This window comes from Anopheles arabiensis, chromosome 2, assembly GCF_016920715.1.
Source record: "Anopheles arabiensis isolate DONGOLA chromosome 2, AaraD3, whole genome shotgun sequence".
Lineage (NCBI taxonomy): Eukaryota > Metazoa > Arthropoda > Insecta > Diptera > Culicidae > Anopheles > Anopheles arabiensis.
Genome location: NC_053517.1, coordinates 82663807 through 82686005, shown reverse-complemented (window position 1 = coordinate 82686005; position 22199 = coordinate 82663807). Strand labels below are relative to the sequence as shown.

Here is a 22199-nt window from a genome sequence, read left to right as displayed (position 1 = left end):
ACTTACCTTCTGTACGTACAGTTGTACACCGGCACACCGATCAGCAACCGATCGTTGTGGATCTTCTGCCACACCTCACCGTACCGCACGAGCGGGACCTTTTCCTCAGCAATGGACGATCGCAGCAGGGGCGGTACCGTCTTCATCCGCTCGTTCATCCCGTGGAACACTTCGCAGACGGTGAGCTGGGCCGTGGCAAGCTGTGCCTTCCGTTCCGTCGTTTGGTCGCGCAACATTTTCAGCACCTCATCGAAGCAGGTGAAATTATCCTCCAGCGACGGGCCCCGAGCACCAACACGACCAACAAAACGGCTCGGTGTGTCTTGGAAATCCGTCACAATCGGACCATCCCGGTCTTCCAGCTCGATCCGAACCGCGCCGCTCCCGGGACGGTGAACGTTTTCGACGAAGCAAAGTTGCCGAAAGTCTTCATACCGCGAGTGTACCACCAGCTGCCCGTTGCCATCGCAACCGTCGGTGGTGGTGCGTCGTTCGACCACAACCAGCGTACGATCGAGCTGGACGAGAATAAACAGCTTCCGCTGCGTTCCATCGTTTGCCCGGAAGAGGGTAACGTTGACGGTGCTGGGAGGTGATTCGTGGCAGTCAAACACCGGAGATGTTTCCATCTCGTACGGGGTGTCGTTGAAAAGCCGGGAGTTGTTTACGATCGGATGCTGATGCTGTCGTCCCTGCTCGATCCGGCTGACGGTCAGCGGAACCTGACACAGAATCGCTCTCTGCCGCACCTCGAACAAGCGCTGATCCGACGTTACCACGTACACAACCGCACAGCGACGGGTAAGCGACACTTTCTCTGCAAATATGGCATCATTTTGCAACCGTTTCGGAATGTCCTGTTCGTACTTTTCGCCCGGATTCATATCGGTGTCGATGAAGCTAGCGAGAGACTGCGGAAAGAGCGCGCGCGTTAAAATCAAAACAAATGCTTTTGGAAGCGTTGTGCGTTTATAGGGCTGGATCAGATTCTGCGCAGAACGTCGCGTGTTGCGAGTTGTCGATTCACAGCCGTTATTTTGAATTTGGTTTTTGCAGGATCTAACTGAACTGTTCACAGAAATGTGTGCGTTTTCAAGCAGTTAACTTTCTCAACAACATTCTAAAATAAAAGAACCTTCTAGAGTTGTTTTCAATCTCAATGAACTTGGGAGACGGAAGAATAATAGAACATTTGAATTTAACGTCTTTCTGTACACGTTCTGTTTTCGTTAAACATAAACATTGGTTTTCATAGATTTGGTGTACTTACCTGTAAACTGCGTCTCCAATAAAGAACAATTGAAATAATTCGCATACTAGTTCGATTCAGTTTTCAACTTTCTGTTCTTTTCCGACCTCTCGTGTTTTCACTTTATTTTCATCTAAACCGAAAGTTTGTTTTAGTTCCGTAGATCGTTTTTCTCGTTTGTTTTTCACTCTTTGCTCCATTCTGCATTCTGGCGTGCGCGGCACAATACATTACACTAACTTCCACATCTACTTTACTCCACCGTCCTCCACGCGTTGCGCTCCCCCAGTGTACAGCGATCTCGCACACGATCGATCGATCGTGTTCAATTGAATTGCATACGTTAAAAGTCTAAAATATATATATGTGTATGTATATGAATATAAACAAAACAAAAACGGAGAACGAACGCAAGGTACGACCGTGGGTGTTAATGATTTCCTTCTTTTCTTTTTTTTACTATACTATATCTCTTCCTTAACGGGATATGACGCCTTTCGCTAGAGCGCTGTCTACATCTTTTTCCCGTGCATGGGGGGTTTTAGTGTGTGATTCCAGATTTTTATTTGTTTTCTCTTTTGTCACACCGATTCTTTCCACTTAAAAGATTTTTGTTTTTAGCATATCCTTCCTTCCCTATGCATTGATTTAGAAATGTCACAATTAAATTAGATTTAATCGTCCCAACACACACACACACAAACACATGTATGCTATTGGAAACCTATTCACATAAATAAGAATAAACCTATCCCAGAGCGCGATTTCATCTCTTGGCTGTTGCGTACATTCGTTAGTGTTTGTGTTTATCTCACCTAAGGGTGGGGGGAGAGGGCCGGATTTTGCATGGATGTCGTACTTACAATTTAAGAAACAAAACAAACAAAAAATAACGTAACAGCGACTTTGGAGGATAACACATCCAAATTGAACTTTTACTCCTTCTCCTCACTCTTGCTAATCTGGTATGCGGGGCGTTTCTCTTTCGTCTTTTTTTTTCTTTTTTAGATTACTGGTCCATCACCCTCTTTCCGGCTGAACATTTACACACACGCACGCAATAGACCATTTGCAACGTATTTTAACCCACGTGGAGCGTGCGTGGAGCAGGGAGAAAATTATCCTTTTTCTTTGTATGATATTGGCAACTTTATCTGTTGTTATCTTATATATTTTCGCCATTTTAACTAGTCTAACCGTTGCATTTTTTGTTGCGCGATTAGCAGGACAACCGTTCCTCGCGCAAGGGGAGAAAAAGGGGCTTGAGGTTTGACCCTGTTCTTTGACGAAAGAAACACGCCGCAACTCAAAAAAGCAAACGAAATAGGAAAAATGGAAACAAATATTAGATTAAAAAAAAGCTACTTTCTCTCTCGCTCTAAACGAAATCTACGCAAAAAATGTACAACAAACACATAGAAACTAATCTTCTCATCGAACACATTGAACTAAAAAAAAGGACTGTGTTTAGCAGTTAGCATACGTTGGTTGTTTTTTTTTCTTCTTCTCGTTAAAGTTTATTCCCCCTTTTTCTATTACCGGTTAGCGCCAAGAGACCTTATTCTTATATTGTATTTACACTCATTCAATCGCACATACGCACACGCCCGTTTCATATCACAAGCTGCGGATTATCTGCGAGCTGACATATGACCATCACAACAAAATCGTACACGCGCGCTTGCACACGCCCATACATACAAACATACACAGCGCAAAACCTAAAAGGTTTGGACCGTTTTAATTCAGAAACTGTTTAGCCGGCCACTGTTAGCCATCGGCTGCGGTTTGCAATAGGCTTTTGCCTGAAGAGACAGACCATCCCCTTTTTCCTGCTGCAGGGAAATTATAAATCCATCTTGGCTGCTGTACACACCCACACACCATAGAGCTTGCTTTCCAACACGTTACCTCGCTCTCTCTTTCTCTCTCTTCTTTGCAACCACAGGGCGCCACTGTAAAATGAACTATGAATTTCATTTTCTTCTAAAATTAATTCCCTTTTGCGGAAGTGACAGGGGATTTCTAATTAGAAAATCCTTTCCTTGGCGCGCTGAATTTACGACCCTCTGGACTGGCTAAAGACGCTCTCCTCCGAAACAAGGAAGGGTTAGGAATCTATCGTTTATAACATAGAAAATCAGTTCGCATCCTAACCCGCCTCTCTTCCCCTAGCTGCTAGCTGGTTGATGCGCGACAGGACAAGTAGACATGCAAGATGAATCTGTCCCTCGCTCTTCGCTCTGCTTGGTGTTTGGATCGATCGATATTCACGATCGGAACCACATATGTGTGTACTATCTTTCACTCGCTCTAGCTCTTCCTTTTGTCTACCCTTCACACTTTCCACAATCGTCTCTCGTTGGGATTTTGTTGATGGATGCAAGAGAAAAAAATCTACATTTTTGCCAGATGAATCCAACAATTCCTTGCAGCTGCTATTCGGAGACTTTACACGCTCCTGCCACACTGCCGTTGCCCTTAAAATACACACAACATTCAGACACGTTTGTGTAACGGAAGCCGCCATCGGTGTGGAAGCAAGTGTGTGCAGGTGTGGTAGGGTCCTGCGCTGGAGGAACTCGATCAACAGCACCATCAGCAACATCATCATCATCATCCTGATCCGTTCCCTAGCCTCCACCGGCGACAGCAGCACGATCGATCACTTGAGGTAGGCTTTGTAAAGCATCTGACTTTTGCCCGTTTCCCTCTCCTGCTCCAGATAGAACAGCATATCACGCAGGTTGACACGTTTGATGCGCGGCCGCAGCGGGGTGGGCGCCTTCCCGCTTAGCGTACCGATTCCGGACACACCGGGCTGTGTGGGGCAGCATTTTTTGGTTGTCGCCGCACAAACAAACGAGCACAGTTAATTATAAAAGTGTAAAAATGGATGCTTTTCCGACGCATTCTTACCGTGGTGGATGCCGAGGCACCTTCCTCCAGCTTGGGCTTCTTTCGCGGCCCGATGGCTTGCAGGGCGGTCAAATTGGCGTCTCGCTGCCGGAGCTCTTCCATTTCGGCACGTTGCATTTCTTTCGCCTAGAAAAACAACATTTTGCATTGAGAGAGGGAGAGATAGAAAGCGTTCGATTTGTGAGTTTGGGTTTCGCCGCTTGCCGGGGGCGCTCACTGCTCTTACCTTCGCCTTCAGCTTGGCCTGCTCCGGATCTTCCGTTTTCGAGCGCGATTTCGCGGCCCGCATCAGCATTTCACGCTCCTGCTCTTCGTGCCGCTTTTGCTCCGCCTTGTCGAGCTCTTCGAGAAACTTTATCTGTCCCCGCACGTCCTTGGTGACTTCGTACCGTGGATCCACCTGAAGGGGGGAAAAGCGCATTTGCATTAGTAGTGTACACGAAAGGAGTGAAAGATGAGCCCCCAGATACCTTGATAATATCTATCCGGTGCTCCGCAATGATGGCCAGCTTCTCCACGACGTTCTTCAGCCGCTCCTGGCAGGCGTGCGATATCAGCACCGCCACCTCGTTGCTCGGCTCCTCCAGCCCGTGCCGCGCTATGATCGCCCGTATTCTCGACTGCAGGGCGGGCAGGTGCAGAAACACCTCGTCCTTGCACGACCGGATCTGCGTGCCGACGAACTCGGTCGACCCGAGGATGCGCTGCGTTTCCTCCGCCAGGTTGACGCCGCCCATCGCCGCCACATCGTTGATGTCGTCGTCCCCGTACATGGACGCGTGGTGGTGGTAGAACTGCGACTGGGCCGACGCGCCCGCCCGCTTGCTCGCCGCACTCTCCGCGTCCGGGCCGCTCGCGGCCGACGCCGCCCCAGCCTTCTTCTTGGACGCCCCCGAGAGGTTCTGCGATTTAGCGGTAACAGTTTTATTAGTCGATACGGTCGTGACGGTCGCAGCACTGCTGCTGCTGCTGCTGGACGCGCCACCGACGCCGCTTGCTGCCGTGCCGATCGAAGTAGTTCCCGTGGGTGGAGTCGCCGCGGACGCCACCGCCGGTGTGGCTGACGGGACGGAGTTCACCACTACCGTCGCGGAAATGCCACCGGGCGGCCCCACCGTTGTCGCTGCCGAGGAAGAGGAGGAGGCGGAGGAGGAGGAAGCGGAAGAGGAGGACACAATGCCGGCGGCGCTCAGCCCGACGGCACTGACCGCCGACGAGGTGAGCGTGAGGGCGGGCATCGTTGGCACCAGGCTGACGGCCGTGCCGCCAATGATGCTGGCGTTCCCTGAGACTGGCTGCATCGGTGGTGGCACTTGGTTCAAACTGACCACCACGTTCCCGCCGCCGGTAATTGCTGTCACTTGCTTGACCTGCGTCGCGGTCGTGCCGGAGGCGGCGGCTGCCGCCGCGGCCGCGACGGCCGCAACCGAGGCGACCGGCGTCTGGCCCCGGATCTGATTGACCTGCGACTGGAGGAGCTGTTTGCCGAGCCCGCCGGTCGTCACCGTCGTGCCGCCGACGGACGTGACCGTGCGCGACACCGGCGTAGTGGTGCGTATCTGTAACGTCGCCCCAGTACGTGTAATCGAGGTGCCCGATGGTGCGCGAATCTATGGTAAGTGAAGACGGAGGGGGGGGGGAGGCAAAAGAGGTTGGACCGGATGGTGGTGGTGGTGGTGTGTATGTGTGAGGACAGAGGTCCAAGATAAATTGAAGAATCAATGTGGTTTCGAAAGGCGACGCATGTCAAAAGACGCAGCCGGACACCACCGATCATTAGCATCATCATCATTTGCGGGCGAGAAGAGAGAATAGATGAGGGAATAAAACCGTTATTTCATTGTTCTATGGCTGAACCTATAGCTACAAATAGGTAAGAGAGAGAGTGAGAGAAAAGCTTGGATTTTTGTTTGCGGCAAGACACACTAGTTTTATCAATTGAACTGACCGAAGTATTTTGGAAGCATTCTTGTCCAATTAAATATTCTTATTCACTTTGCAACAATTAAAGGTAACATTTCATAACATTTAAAACTAACATAGAATCAGTTTGAAGAACAAAGTTTCAAATAAAAAGATACAAATGAACATTTATCGTATGTTGTTCTTCTTGGAGATGAAACATTCAAACGGACATGAGCAAAGAATTGAAAGTAATAACGAATGGATCAACATTCAGAAACATTAAGAAGTACATGAATTAAACATTTAAAAAGACTCGAATCCATCCACATTAGGATCCTTTAAAGAGTACAAAAAAAAACAAAATATTATAAATTATTTCTGTTAAAAATCCAATTTTTATAATTAAAAAACAAATAAAACACACGGTATGTCTAGCCTTAAACAAAAATGGTTCACTTTTCCCTTGCCCCGAAACTCATCATACATTTAGACGAGAAGTTCTCGTTGAAAATTCAGTTTATACCTATTTGGAGATATATAAACACATATTCCATCTTCGTTCAGCGGGTAGAGAGAGAAATTTAGTATCGAGTAACTAAAAAATTATATCGTATAAATTTAACGAACAACAAAACTAAACTTTCAAAACAAACAAAAAAAAAGGAAAACAAAACAACAATTCGATTGCAAGCCGATAATACTATGAATAGCTAATTATGTATAAAAAAAGGTGTCATGCATGCGTAACAAGAGTAAGAGGTAAGAGGATCGATATTAGAGTAGAAAGGGGGACACGGAATGTGTCCTCCCGGTTGCTAATGTAACAATGTAGGCACTATTAATCTAGTAATGAGCGGGTCAGAGAGAGAGAGAGAAAGAAGGTAGGGGTAAGTCTAAAGTGTGGAAAGGATATGAGGATATACAACAAAAACCTGGCTGAAAATGGCCTGCGATGTACGAAAGACGGCATTAACCACAGCACAAGCGCGACTGCATGTATTTTCAGCTCGGTAAAGGGAACATAAATCCAACACCCAGAGTACAGGAGAAGAGAAGGGAATAGGGAATAGTCAGTCAGGTATAAAGTAGTTATGCGTGTAACAAAAAAAAACCCGACTGCAGGATTATAGTGGGTTATTTTTGCATCATAAGAAACGTATTTTATCATTCTAACTTTTTCAATGGACAAAAACTTAAAATCAATATTATTAATTTACAATAATAATAATAATGATTTTCATTTTGCCTATTTTTCATTTGGACACTTTTGCCGATGTTGGAATGATAAAATAAATCTCTACAAGGCTTCTCTAAGGGGAGGGAATAATAACGATATGGAATAATCATATGTTTAATCGTAGTAAAAAAAACAGCAACATTCCAGTCAGACGCAGTATAATGGATGGGAAATAATAGTGGTTAAGGGTGGGCCAGCAGCAAGTAACAGCAATTATCGGTAAGATATAGGAACAACAACCATGGGGCATACGCTTGTTTTCATTCACTACGGCACTAGTTGCGAAGGAAAAGAATAACAATGATGCAAACAACCAGAGTAAAAACTACAGTAAAAGGTCTTCCAAAGCTTTTCCCAAACTTTTAACGGGAAACGTTAAAGGGGCTCAAAGCAAAAAATCTAACTATATAGCCGAGAGGGTTGATGCATAAACACGCCAAAAACCTTGTACTATGGAGAGGGGAGTTAACTTTTAAATTGATTTAACTTTACGAAGGAGCTTTTAAATTTTGTGACCTTTCCGTCATTTCCAAATATAAATTAATATTCAAACTATGATCTCCGCACAAGGTTCGTCGCTTGTTCGTACTGGTGTTTTTTCCGGGCAAATACTTCGATCGGCAACAGCAACAAATTCTCATTCTCGTGCATGTAATCTGTTTGTTTTGGAGCGGCAATTCAGCATGAGGGGTGCTGAATTTGATTATAAATTATACTTTCTCTGTACTCAAAACCTAAACAAACAGATTACATGGCAACACAGCTTAATGTTTTAGTGCAAAGCTTTTTAAAGGGATATGATTGGATCGTTCTTATGGAACAATATAAAAACCATAACATCTTTTAAAGCATTACGTTCGTATTGTAAACTACGATAGGGCTAATCAAACGTGCAGCTACAAAAAACACACACCGATAAGTACAGCGAAATACTATAAGTACACGGTACTAAGTGTTGGCGATAGAGGTTTACAAAATGTAGCGCTTTTGGAAGGTTACGGATCGAGAAAGAATGGATTTAGCGAACAAAAAAAGTAGAATCAGTAGGAGGAAACGGGAGTCATACTACCTACAATAAGGAAATTAACAGGAAGCAACATACAGAGGGGCAGAGGGTGTGCTAATAAGTTGATTAATCTGGTGGTTAGGAAAAGGGCGTTAGCAGTAGTACGTTCGTAAGTTCAGAAAAAAACATAGATACAGGAAAGGATGGTGCAGCAAAAGTGTACCACAAAAGAAACAGCGTTTTGCAAGTAAGTGTAGAAAAAGTGCGAAAGAAAGAAATTGCAATTTACCAAACATAAGAAAGTTTTTAAACAAGGAAAACCAAAAGTAACTCAAATAGCCATCGATGCCACAAACAACACGGCCACAGAGCGAACACAAATATTACTAAATTTCTCCAAGTACCTGCTGAGCGGAGGAAATGTACGGAGCACTCCCACTCACCGGTAGCAATGCAGGGGGTGTGGTTGAGATGGTTTGCGGCAGCTGCTGGCCGCCCGCCGTCTGCACGATCGTCGTGTGGCCGATCGTGGTCGCGTTCGGTCGGATCTGCTGGGCAGTGATGGAGCGTGGTCCCACGATCGTGGTCGTTGTGCCGCCGGGCTGCTGCTGCTGCAGCGGCGTCTGTATTCGCACGGGTGCCGCCGGCCGGATGGTGGTCTGCCCGATGCGTGGCACCGTCGTCACGCCGGACTGAGAGGTTAGCATGCGGATTTGCGTCTGGCCGACCATGCTGTTCTGCGACACGATCGTCGGTGCGACCGGGCGTATTTGGGCCTAAAAAAGGGAGAAGTCATTAGTTCGACTGCTGCACGACTGTGTACGACGGACCAACACATTCACCCCAGCCGATTGTGTACTACTTACAGGAATTTGGGATAAGGCGGTAGTGCCGAATGCTACAGCGGTTGAGGGCGGGTTGATACCTTCGATCGTTATCTCTTTAGTCACTAGCGATTGCCTTAGCAGTGGTAAGCTTTTCTGTTGGGTTAGGTGTACAACAAAAACATTTGGTATTAGCCATCACTCTCCATCTCTATCTCTTTCTGTATAATCGGCGTGCTTATATGGTAAACCGAGTGCGGCAAAATGTCATGAGCATCATGAGATGTTCACCAACGAAAACAATCAACATATCCGTGGTAGCTTGATGTTCATTACTGATACTCAATGAAAGTGCGTCATGACATGCCGAATGCGACGTACGAGAGTTTCAGTCAAACCAGATACTCTCACTGACAAGCTGATCTTAATAATCATGATTTTTTTCTGGCTGTGAACAGTGCTGTCAAGCACTTATGTCTTATCAGAGATAAGACTCAAACAGTTGGTGCACCAATCACATGCTTGATGACATTTTGTTTAGCACTCAACTCTTGATCACTCACTTGGTCACAACATTTACTGTCAGTGATAATCACGATATTCTTCGAATACCAAGAGTTGGTTGCACACAATGTCTCCCCCAGCATTAGATGGTCGCAACTACTGTTAGAATCTCATCTCTGATAATCACAGTAGAGTTCGTGATGCTGACATTATTTTGTTTCAACCAGAATTTGTCATGACATAGTGACATTTTGCAGAACTGATCACAGTAAAAAAGTCATGATATAGTGACTGACTAGCATCAGTCGCAAAAATGTCATGAATCTTATATTGGTCACGCCAACCGTTTTGAGTATCACCTCAGATTATCACAATTGAGTACGTGACGCTGACATAGACTTTGCTTCAGGCAGATTTTTTTATGACATTGACAATGACATTTTGCAGCACTGGGTTTGCCTTTTCGTTACCTTTAAAAATCCAATCAAGCAGGGCTGCGGACTCGCATTCAGCAGACGCTCGAGCCGCTCGCAAAACTCCGCCGGATCGACGTTCGCGTCCACCAACTCCTGTATCAGCGTTCGCACATTCTGCTCCACCTTGGCCGGTTCCCGCTTGGAGAGTTCGATCAGGTTCGTCAAAAATTTGCTACACTTTTCTTTGGTATTATCTAAGGAGTTTCGCTGCTGGGCCGGCGTCGTGCCGGGCGTGGTAGTGACCACCACCGTCTGCTGCTGCTGCTGCTGCGACTGCTGTTGGCCCACGGAATGAGGTGTTGCGACGACCGTCGTCGTCTGCTGCTGCTGCTGCTGTGCCGCCAGCACGGTCGGTTGCCCTCCCACCTGGGACGGCGAGTGAGTGATCGTGATATTTTGCTGCGCGGCCAGGGCCGGTACCGGCGCGACCGATGCGACCGGCGTCGGCTGGGTCGAGATGTAGCTGGCCGGGGTCGTCGTTATCGACTGAGAGCTTACTATTATTGCACCGGAACCGGATGAATGTGTCTAAAAGCGGACGAGTGGAAGTGAATATTAGTATGCGGTTCAATGGTAAGAACAAACGGGCAAACGAACATTTAGCAAAAATATACACATCCGTTTGCATAACTCTTTATGATGCTTTCAAAATGGGAAACACTGAGCTAGCAATAGCTGATTCTAGATGCAATCATTCGTAGGACGATTTAAATAAATAAAACAAATAAAGAAACACTACCGTCTTAGCGCCAATTCATAACTCTGCCTGCTAAGACACGAGCCTATTCAGAGATAAACAAATGATAAGCATTCAAAATTGATATCATCCAGAGCAGGGATCGCGATTGGCCAATTCGGTGGTTGCATTAGCGAAACAGAAGAGAAATAGCACAGAGGTTTTCTTTGTCAAGTGTTTGCCCTGTTTTGTTGCAAAACATAATACCGTAAACCAAACACAAGCAAACCCGTTCACAGCACAATGTTGCTTGTAATAAATAACAATTAATGTCGATAAAAAGCGAAATTTGTTCAATGTTTTGATTCCATGTTTTGTATACCGTAACAATCAGCGCGCGCGCGAGCGCTCACATACACACTAACACGCGCTTGTTGAAGGAAAAGGCGTTACAACAACAACAAAAAATGCATGCAATTGTAGCTCTAATAAACCAGAATGTAAAAAAAAATCCAAAAGAAGCAGGGCGAAGATGCTGTAGTTGACGAATTCGTCGCCTTAAATTATAACGCGAGGAACGAGCTACACCACTTTAGACTGGGGAGCCGCCGTGGAGAGATTAAATTTTGATTGAACCAATTTCGTATGATGTCGTTACAGATCTTACCAATTTGTTCGTAGCTCACACCTTTTATCAATAATTATTTCTAACGTTTCCGGACCGTTTCTTCAGAAAATCAGTAAATACAGTTTAAGCATGCGCTTAGTTTTAAATAAAGAAGTTAAATGAAGTTTCTTCTTGCTAACACGGAAAATTAAACCATTTTGTTGTAACAGAGGATCAAACTGAAACATAGCTTCATGTAAACGAAACACTCGAAACATGTTGCAAAACAATAAAATCAATCTGTCTCTTAAACATGTTCAAACTCAACGTTAAAAACACGCTCCACATCACGCGAACAACACAGAACAACGCACTCGTTGTCTTGCATCGTCCGCAAAGGAGGGCGAAATAATACTAAACAAAACTAACAGAAGAAACAGGTACACAACACAATAACGAAAACTCAACCAGAGCAAGAGATAGTTTTCCGGTAAACGGTAAACGAAAAGGGAAAAAAACGTAGTAGAGGTAGTAGTAGTAGTAGTGTGTGGTCAACAAGCAAATTCGGTTTGGATTTGGTAATTACATTTTGCTTCTGTTTCACCTGTTGCGCACTGGTGACAATGGTCTTGCGGAGGGCTAATGGAGGACCGGTAAACCTACTTACAGCTGGTACAGTTTGCAACCGTATCGTCTGATTCGCGGACGACCCCGTCAGACCGGCGGGCGTGATTTGGGTACCGGCGGGGGCCGGTCCGATCCGGAGCAGCTGAAACTGGCCCTGCTCATTCTTCAGCAGCAGCGTCGAACCCGGCTGTCCTTGAAGGGCACTTAAAGTGATCTGCGCGTTTTTGCATTCCAGGTTTCGTCCGAGGGGTTTTTTTGTTTTGTTCCAAGGGCCAGGAGGAACACGTTGTTGCGGTGATGATCACGGGTGCATAAACGAGAATGAAGAAAGAAAGTATTAGTAAAGATCGGTTTCGGTGGCTTGCGCTCTCTGCGATTCTAAGAATAACCCACAAACATATGAAACGCATAACACGAAATATAAAACGAACACAAGGGTAATGTATCATATGTTTCTACTTTTTGTATTGTAGAACTTAATATTAGACGCATTCCTTGAAGATTTCATTAGGACGATTAAAAGGGACATTCAGAAGCGTATCGTTTAATTTCAGTTTAAGTTAAAAACAAGAAAGCAGTTAATTGTAAGTGCATTTTACTTTATACTTAGAAAGTAATACAAAATTAGCAACAGAAAATTGTATTGCTCCAGTAATATTTAAAATTTAGGTATTTTGAAAGCAAAACATAATCTCTACCATTTGTTTCACGGAATAGCGTAGTTGTTATAGCTAGAAGCGGTCATTTAGCGTACAACAGCAAACTTGTTAATAAAACACATACAAAAGCAACACAAAAAAGACATAAAAATGGCACATAATGGTCACATAAAACAAATAGAAAGCATATACGTGCGTGTGTACAAACACACGTAAAAAACACTATAAGCGGCATATCATAACATAAATCATGAAAGTGTACATAATCGAAACACAACAGAGTAAATCGTCGCACCCTTACAAGAAAGCCAAACGTAGTATTGCAACAACAAAAAAGCGCTCCTCAACATAAAGCTAACAAGATCACAGAAGTGCAAAAAAAAAGAAAAAAATACTGTGCATTGTTTACGACGAAACTTTTGTGGACTTTTTTCTTTAAAAAGTGTAGCAAAAAAAAGAACCAGGCAAAAAGAAAATCCCCAAAATAAAACGAATAAAAGAAAAAAGCTAAACAACAACAACGACATCAACGAACTAGATAAGTAAATGGGTGAAAGAAAATTGTTTTGATTCTTACAGCGCTTGCGTTTGGTGGTCTAGTACTAACTATTGGCTGACTACCAATGACAACTCTAGGTGATACAGCGGCAACAGTTTTCTGCTGTGCTTGTGTGGGTTGTGCGCCGGGTCTAACATTTACAATTTGTACACCACCGGGTAAACCGACTATGTTTGGTGTTGCCTACGGATATAATGGGGGTGAAGGAAAAGGACGGACACGAAAAAAGTTTTGCGTTAGTAACATTAGAATGTAGATTTTAAAACGAAGAAGAAAAAAAAGATGTGATTGCGCTTCGTATTCTTAGCTTCCCTATCCTTAACGAATGATAAATCAGAGATCGGAACCTACGAGAGGAATTCGGCGCTACTGGTCGCTGTCCCTTGTCACTGTGATAATTAGTACAATGTTTAGCGCGCAAGCAAAACGCAACAATAGCAACACAACACAACGCCTTTTGTTAGCAATACATTTTGCAAATATTTTGCATATTATTTTCTTCGCATTTAAAAACGGCCCAAAATTCCGTTTGACGCGTTCTGCCGCCTTTGCATCATAAAAATCTCGACCACCCTCCCCTCCCTCTGCCCCGTTCGCATATGATCGCTCTTCTCCGCATAGTTTCCATGCTACAAACACCGGCAACAAGTCGTACACGCACACACAAAGTAACCGTCAAGAATGAAGGTCAATGACACGGTGGATGCGAATTCGGCAACCGGCTTCCTTCGGATTCTCGTCCGCCCAAAGTCTCTCGCTCATTCTCGTACGCACACGCGCGTGTGTGTGTGCGTGAGTGTACATGCCAATGTTTGGACAGACAACAAAAGCTGGAATAAGAGCTAATTCCAGGTGCGTTTGGCGTTTGACAATCCGTTCTCCTCCACCAACTAACTAAACGACTCCCGACCGAGGCGAGTGACATGGTAACAAATCACATACGATTCCAAAATCAGCTGGATTTACTGTCAAAACCAACACAAAAGCACCAAATCATCAAAACATACACAAATCGAGAGCGTGTAAGTAGGAAATGGGAGATGGCGGCGGCAAATAACCGGCAGCAGCAGATCGCTCATGATGATGATGAGCACACACCACCACCATCGGGATGTTAGTTGATGTTTTGTTTTCTTTTCGTTATCCTTCCTCCTTTGCTGCTCTGCTGCGCGGGGACGTCAATAATGAAACCCGCCAGCCATGGCAATTACGCGCGTCTCGGATGCTGCTGCTGCCCGCTGCTATCGCCGGAGACACACGAAACGCGAGAAAAAGGCCCTTGCACAGACGGCCCTCAACAGCATACTGCTGCTGCTGCGGTACTGCTGCTGAGCGAGAGTGCGCGGTTTATGTTGCGAGAGAACGAGAGAGCGCAGCAGAAACACACGCCCGCAAACGTCACATGCGTTTTATGTACCCTTTGAAGGAGGGACCAGGGCGGTTAGTGGAGGGGCTGACTAGCTGTTGGTGTGTGTGGTTGCGTGAAAAACGCGGGATTTCCTTGCCGTCGATGACTTTTCAAGTTCGACAAGTGTTTGAAGTGGTATTTGAGCGCGCACACACACACTAACATACGCTCACAGTTCATTCCATTATAGGTTTCGCTCGCAAGTTAGCTTGGAAGGGTTTATGCGGCTGCTGCTACTTGGATCAGCGCGATTCAATGTTTTTTTCAAAACGGGAACGTTTCCTTAAATGAAAAGCATAAAAATAGTTTTAAAAAATCATTTAAGCAGCATAATTTTTACTGCTCGCATTAATAATATCACACGCCACCTGTGTACGCGCGTCCCCAACTCTCATACATACGAACACGTGTGGGTTTACAATTACGCTGACGGAAGTGAAAGTCGGCGGCTGCCATCCAGCAGTTTAACACAAGCCGGGCAGGGCGGGCCAACACAACAGAGAAAAGCAAAAGGCGGATTTTGTGGCGCACAGAAAACGTGTTAGCAACCGTCGAATTGATTGCAAGACCAAAAATTTCAAGAAAATGTTTACAAAATTAATAAAAAAAAAAAAATACTGTAAATTATTCAGCTCATAATTACAAATCTTCACTAAGTCCCATGGATAAGTAGCACATTTTGTCTTCCAAACCAAAGCAATTTCGAAACCATTCCACGCAATCCCGCACACGCGTGTATGTGTCGTTTTGCGGACTTTCTCCGATCATCACACGCACGCACCCACCTACCGAAGAAAGTTGCACACGAGTATCCTGTCGCACCTATCAGCTCTATATATTAGATTGTGTCGGAATTTCCGATCACTGCACCAGGAGCCATCATCATAGCCAGTGCCGATGTAGTGGTAGGCGCGCGCCTGCTCTCTCATTGCAAAACCTGTGTCTGCCAATGTGGTAGTAATGTTTACATCCTTTCCAATTGGTCGTCTGTCACTGACACCGGCAGTCCAATTTCACCCCCCCCCCCCCACTAGATGGGATTTTACTCTCAATAAACCCACCCCGACTAGCGACCTGACAGGTGAAAGGCATTGGCATAGTCACACAGCCGGTGGGAAAAAAGCCGGTCCAAAGCCGGGAGCACGGATTGAGCCGGCGAACGAATTAATTACACATAAAATCCCGACGAATCACGACGAAGAGTAAGTCACACACATTAGAATGGGTTAGAAAACAGCGCGCAAAAACAGCATCGCGTGTGTATTTGTGTTGTTTGTTAGTAATAACAAAAAGGACAGAATTCAGATCTTCACGACAACAGTTCACAGAAAAAGGGCGCAACAACACGACGCGTTTTTAATTCTTGCGAAAGGCAAAGAAAAAGAGTTCGAATGTTAAAGCACACACCCACGCAGCAGAAGAAAAAAAAACATAATAAAAGTAATCACTGCCTCCTGTGGCCCTTTCTTCCTCTACCTGATTGTTCATCGGTTTCGAAACCGTCACGATGCCGGGCGCCCCGGCATTCATGACCGTGTTGCCGCCGGACGCGTTCTTGATGATGATCGTCTGCTGGCCCGGTTGCTGCCCCGGTTGCTGCTGCTGCTGCTGGCCGGCCTGGTTTACGACCGTCGCCTGCTGCTGCTGCTGGTGCTGCTGGATCGTGGCGCCGGTCAGCGTTTTCGCGCCGCCAACGCTCGTCTGGATCAGCTGCGGCTGCTGGGACATGGTGAGCGTGCCCCCGTTCGGCAGCGAGGACGGGGTCAGCGTGACCCGGTTGTTGTTCATGTTGAGCACCGCCTGTGGACCGCCGGCAGGATAAACCAGCTTCACTGGTTCATTCTTTGGCATATTCGACGACGTTACGATGTGGTGGTGGTGCGCGTTGCTGCTCAGTACGATGTTCCCGCTGCTGCTGACGTTCGTCGGCTGCTGCGGCGGGACGTTGAACGGCGGAGGAGGAGGAGGATGCTGGTGGTGCTGCTGGCCGCCAACGACGGTAGTGCCGCTACCGCTGCGCGCAGGCACCACGATCTGCTGGCTGATGATGTTGACGGTTCCGCCGCCTCCGCCGCCGGTTGTACCCCCCGTGGCAACCACCGTTGCTGGGTGCGCGTTACGTTGCAGCTGATGCTGCTGCTGCTGCTGCTGCTGCTGGTGCTGTTGCTGCTGAGCACCACCACTATTATTATTATTGCTGTTCGATAACGATACACTCACACTACCAACGCTATTATGGTTATTAGCGCTGCCGCCAACAACCGTTTTCACACCACCACTACCACCGCCGATCACTGTGCCCGTCGTCGTCGTCGAGGACGTTATCGAGCTGTGCACACTCGCGTTCACCACGAACGTCTTGCCAAGGTTGTTGTTGTTGGTCGTAATCGTATTGTTGTTAATGATAGCACTGCCACCGTGGTTCGCACTATTATTCGACACTATTTCACCATTCGTAATGAGGCCACTGCCGCCGCCGCCGACGACGACGTGCTTCTTCGACACTGCTGCTGCTGCTGTTGGTGGTGAAGCACTGCTACTGCGATTGCTGCTGGCACCAGTCGCCGTGCCCCCATTAGACAGGACGGCCGTCGTTTCGGTGCGTTTCCCACCGTCGACTTGTTGCACTCCTGCCGCTGGCGGTTGGTTCGTGTTCACGTCCAGCTGGTTTTCCAGCGTACCGACAATCGCATTCACCGCGGACTCGTCGACGTCTGATTTAAGAGCTTCCTCCAAAAAGTTGGCAGACGCCATTTTCTTCCGTCGCGAACCCACTGCCCATTTTTAGTCGGACGCAACTGCACAACTTCGTTAAGTAAAGATGGATGAATATGGGTTTGACGTTTTCGTCAAGCGACCACGGCGGCGCACCGCTCTGACACTTCGCGAAGGTTTCGTTAAGCACGAACGCGGATGCACACACGCACACGCTCACTCACAAATATACACACAAACACACAGACGCGGGCCGCCGCTGCTGCTGGGGTTTTCGATTTCGCTCGTTCGTTCAATTGCGCGCTCTTTTGTGCTGGTCGGACAACGGCAGGGCACGCTGCTTTCGGCGCACCGACGGAAAGGTGCTACGGATGCGACCGAACTGCTGGGGCAAATGTTCTACCACACCACACACGGAGTCACGGGCAGCGACAGTCACGCCGCACAGCAGGGAACGGAAAATAAACACCCGATGCGTTCTTCTTCGTTCCGCCACCGACAACACATTCATCTTCCTTCGCCCGCGGCACCAACCGTTTGACGTAACACACACGCGCGCACTGCTGGAACAGGGGGCATGTGCAGGGTTTTTCTGCCTCCTCTGCGGAGCTGGGGAATTGGTTTGTTTTTGTTTGGTTTCACTCTTTTCGTGCGATGGCCTGGAGGGTAGAGAATGATATGGGTTGGTAAATAATACACTCGGTAATTATTGCACAAAGTATAGAGCTAATTCACAAAACACCACAATGTTTCCAGTGTTAATGAACGTCACAATTTTAAACATATTAACGCAGTAAAAAACATAACATTGGCATGTTTAATGCGTACTGAATGCGATCAACCAGAAGAACTATTGCTTGAAATTTCAATTACAAATATTGACTTGAGTTGAATTTGACAGCGCTGAAGCATTACATAACAATTAAAAATAATAAATTAAGGAATGAAATTACTTCTAATGTGATGAAGCTTTTTTGATCAACAATATAAACTCAGCCAATCAATAGAAATAAATCCATAATCCATACTGGAATTTAATGAAGAAAAGATTTTAGGTTCTCTTCTACGAGTAATATCATTACAAATAAATTTAAAAAAAATCTACGTTGCTTTCATTAAAGGCGAAAACCCATCAGTCTCATTCCAATTATTTGTTTAAAATTACAATAATTGCTTCATTGCTCAACAAATTATATATTAAACGTCTCCTATAAAAAGCTTTGCAAATTATCAATAAGACTTGCAAGAAGCGGTCCCGTGGTACAGTCGTCAACTAAAAAGACTCAATATCATGCCCGTCATGGGTTCAAGCCTAGAATGGATCGTCTCCCCGCAGCAAGGATTGACTATCCGGATGTATGGTAATGAATTAAGTTTCGAAAGCCTGTATAGACTGGCATGTCCACGTAAGACGTTACGCCAAACAGAAGAATAAGAAAAACTTAGTGCAACGAAAGCAAAAAAATAAATAAAAGACATTTTGATTTTGAGATTGTTTTAACACAGAAATAAAATTCCGACTCCGGTAACTTTTCATTGCACCGACACAAGCGTCGAACCCTTTTCGCCGGCCGTTTTTCGCTCGACCCGAACTGCGTTTCGTTAAAACGGCTCGCTGACGTTTGCTTCGTTCAAACAAGCGAACGATTTTCAATGCCAATCAAAAGACCGCGTTCCTTTCGCCAGTGTCCTCCTGGTTGCCTGATATCGAGCGCAAGCCAACGCGAACGGGCTTCCTCTGCCGTGTGCGGAAATCAATCGATTCTCTTCCGTCGCGTAACGACGATCGCCTGCGTAAAACCCGCCCTACCCCTTTCCTCCCAAGCTGAATGACGATGCACCACAGCGTTGAGGTGGAGGCGTTGCAGAAAGAGAGAACGGGACATGTAGAAGAAGCACTTCACACGATAAGGAGAAGAAATAATTTTCTCCTCACACACACACACACATTAACACACACGACATACACATTTCCATAGCGTCACTCGCACCGCGTACCCTCACAGGATAGATGCTTGCCTTAGCATTCTGTGGAGTACAGCAAGCTAAAATGCACCACCACCACTTTCTTTGTGATGATTTTTCTTTTCTACTTATTCACACAACCCTAATTTATATCTCCTCTTAAAAAAGGGGAGAACGATTATGCACATATTTTCACTAAACGGAACCAACACCGATTCCATTCCAAGCACTTTTTGCATGGCAACCACAGACCGACAGCCCGTGTGTGGGGTGGAAACGCAACGCGAACCGGTTGCTGTGAGGAAAAACGGGCTGCACCACGGCTTCACACACAGGGAGCCATCGGAAGTTCGATGACACCAGTACACGATGACGATGTACGCTGGGGGCGAAGGGCGGTGGCGCTACTTCCTTCCTTTCTCGGCCACTGCCACCTGAATTTTCTCAAATAAAACAGCTCGCACCTGCACGTAAAAAACGAACTTCACTTTAGGACTCAGAATTATGAAACCTTCCCCGTTCCATATCGTACAGCTCTACACACGCCTGATAAACACACACACACACACACACACACACACAGGTAGACCCTCGTCATCGCTTTCGATGCACCCGCACGGTAGACGACGAGGACGAAGACGCCGGACGGGAAGCCACTTGAGAGACGCTACCCCTCACCCCGGGGCAGCAAGCCTTCCATCCGCTTCCCGTGCCCGATCACAGCAGTATTCTTTCGCACACATATTGCCTTCGGCCAAACACGGATCTCAAGGATCCGGGTAGACATTTTTGCTCGTACGCACCCAACCACGGTAAACCCACACACACACACATACGACCCAGCAGGAAGGAAAGAAACTCGACTCGGGTCTCTTTATCGCCGCCACGCCAGAAAAATCACATCCCGGAACTCCCGCAACACAGGCAGCAGAGCGCACGGGCTTAATTGTGCTTCGTCACAGCCCGTGTCCCAACACACCCGCACGGCTACGGGACACCACTCACCATTGCTATGCCGGGGGCAGCATTTTTTAAGTGAAAAACGCTCGCGAAACAAAATTAAAAACCGAAACGAAGGCGGAGTAGGGTTCCTAGCAAATCGAAATCGTCACACACGCACACACGATTAGGCGTTTTTTCATGGACCACCACCGTCCGTGGCAGACTGGGCCGGGTCGGCTCATGCGGACCCGTTTTGACGTATCGCTGACACAGACGCCAGGCGTTTAACGTTTTTGACGTTTCGAGTGCGATATTGAAGAAAATAGATTAATTATTACGTATATAGAGAAATTACTTTAAGTTGTTGCTTTTATTTGGTCCATAAAATTATTCCTGATGTCTAGACAAACAACATTGATTTTTTATTGAGAAAAAATCGAAACACCTATTGTCAAGCTAACGTCTGATGCACGTACGTTCATCAAGCGTCAGACGTTTGAAGATTAATTCAAATAGACTTCGTTAAATCCGTTATTATTGATATTTGTTCTGTTCGATCAAAAAGAACGCAAATGTCTAAATGTTTTGCTTCTAAAATAAACTTTTATATTTATTGTAACAAAAATGATTTAGTTTTTATAATTGAGATCTTACAAATAAAGAGCGAATGAACGATCTGGGTAGTTGACTTCAAATCGATTGACGATTTCTAAATATGAATAACCTTTTTACAGGGTTTCGAATCATATAAGGGAATAGTTCAACCACTTAGGGGAATGTTGCAAATCGGTAGGGGAATGTTGCAGGCAAGCTGTGGATGTTTGCAATCACTTAGGGGAGTTTTGCAATCGATTAGGGGAATGTTGCAAGCGTACTGTGGAGCTGTCATCAGACTGTGGGTGCCGGTGTAAATACCTTTTACAGTTAGTTTTAACAGTTACAGGAGTTTCAAAAGTGAAATCACTCCGAATCTCCATGAGAATTCATCGTTTATAAGTTCATCATTGGACCCAAAGCGTGCGAACAGACGGCGTCCACGGGCCTGCCCACGCCCGAATGCAGAGCCGATGGCATACGATTCTATCTTTACCATTAACATGAGAGGGACAGAGCTTATACCCCGAACGTACCCGAAAGGTATGGATGCTTCACTTATCAGGATCTAAAGGCAAGGACAAGGCAAAAGAGACACAGAAAAATTTCCTCACTGCTACACATGTCCTTTTGATGCGTTGTCTATGCGTCTCGCTCGGTATCACAGCGGCATACGACAGGTACAAATGCTGCTACCTGATACGCACACATGTTTATCGAACACAACTATTCGGTTCGGCTCGGTAAACTTCACGAGGATATGCATATGCATATGCCGGAACAAAAGGGCGCAGACTTTTTCATGATTTTGTATGACATCGGCTGTTTTGGACTACGCGTGTAGGCGCTCGCAAACGTCTATTATTATGGACATGCCAAAACCCATTCCGATTCCGGAGCCGAATGTGGAACCAGTTCCGGAGCCGATTCCCAAGCTAATTCTGATTCCGAAGCCGAGATCAATTCCGAAGCCGATTCCGGACGTACTATCCAGAATTGATTTCAGAAAATTTCAGAGCTACCCGGAATTGGAACTTCATTTTTTCCATCACTACAAAAAGTAATGTTGAGAGTTTCGAACAATGTGTCTAACTGAAGCTCAATGTAAGATGGCATAAGGAATCTTTCGATTCTGTTATACCGCCCTAGAAGATGTTACGCACAAGCCTGGTATGGTCACGACCTCATAAATTTTGACGACATTTCCATCATGGGAAGAAAATGTAAAATGTTCCAATGTGTGCACATCAGCTAGGTAATGGGTTCTAATAAATGTAACAAAGCCTTAGTATCTGACTTGTGAACATTCGGACTATACTGGGGCATG

General features: G+C 46.0%; 2 protein-coding genes across 7 annotated transcripts in view; both read right to left on the bottom strand.

The window, feature by feature from the left end:
• Positions 1-953, bottom strand: part of LOC120897541 — a 32257-nt gene extending 31304 nt beyond the window's left edge. Inside the window, exon 1 of the mRNA XM_040302511.1 lies at positions 7-953. Coding sequence (XP_040158445.1) covers positions 7-884 — 878 coding nt within the window. The 5' untranslated portion in view covers positions 885-953. The remainder of the gene's footprint in view (positions 1-6) is intronic.
• A 372-nt stretch (positions 954-1325) lies between these two features.
• LOC120897540 (transcription initiation factor TFIID subunit 4-like) lies at positions 1326-20515 on the bottom strand. 6 transcript variants are annotated; one of them, XM_040302509.1, is made up of 11 exons: positions 20342-20515; positions 16133-18030; positions 13267-13431; positions 11990-12244; positions 10115-10648; positions 9183-9296; positions 8721-9092; positions 4639-5070; positions 4395-4568; positions 4169-4294; positions 1326-4070 (listed from the first exon to the last, which is right to left on the bottom strand). In XM_040302509.1, exons 2-11 carry the CDS (start codon positions 17408-17410, stop codon positions 3915-3917), a joined length of 3606 nt encoding a protein of 1201 aa, XP_040158443.1. In that variant the 5' UTR covers positions 17411-18030; positions 20342-20515; the 3' UTR covers positions 1326-3914. The 6 variants fall into 6 exon arrangements, with proteins under 6 accessions (XP_040158443.1, XP_040158438.1, XP_040158444.1 ...); XM_040302504.1 differs by having other exon boundaries at positions 4639-5778; positions 8760-9092; XM_040302510.1 differs by having other exon boundaries at positions 8760-9092.
• Between the last annotated feature and the right edge of the window lie 1684 nt (positions 20516-22199).

Coding starts and splice junctions, on each gene's coding strand:
- LOC120897540 (XM_040302504.1), bottom strand. CDS start 17,410: ATGGCGTCTGCCAACTTTTTGGAGGAAGCTCTTAAATCAGACGTCGAC. Junction 9,093..9,182: donor CCGCCTTATCCCAAATTCCT/GTAAGTAGTACA, acceptor TCCCTTTTTTAG/GCCCAAATACGCCCGGTCGC. Junction 4,071..4,168: donor GTGCCTCGGCATCCACCACG/GTAAGAATGCGT, acceptor TGCCCCACACAG/CCCGGTGTGTCCGGAATCGG.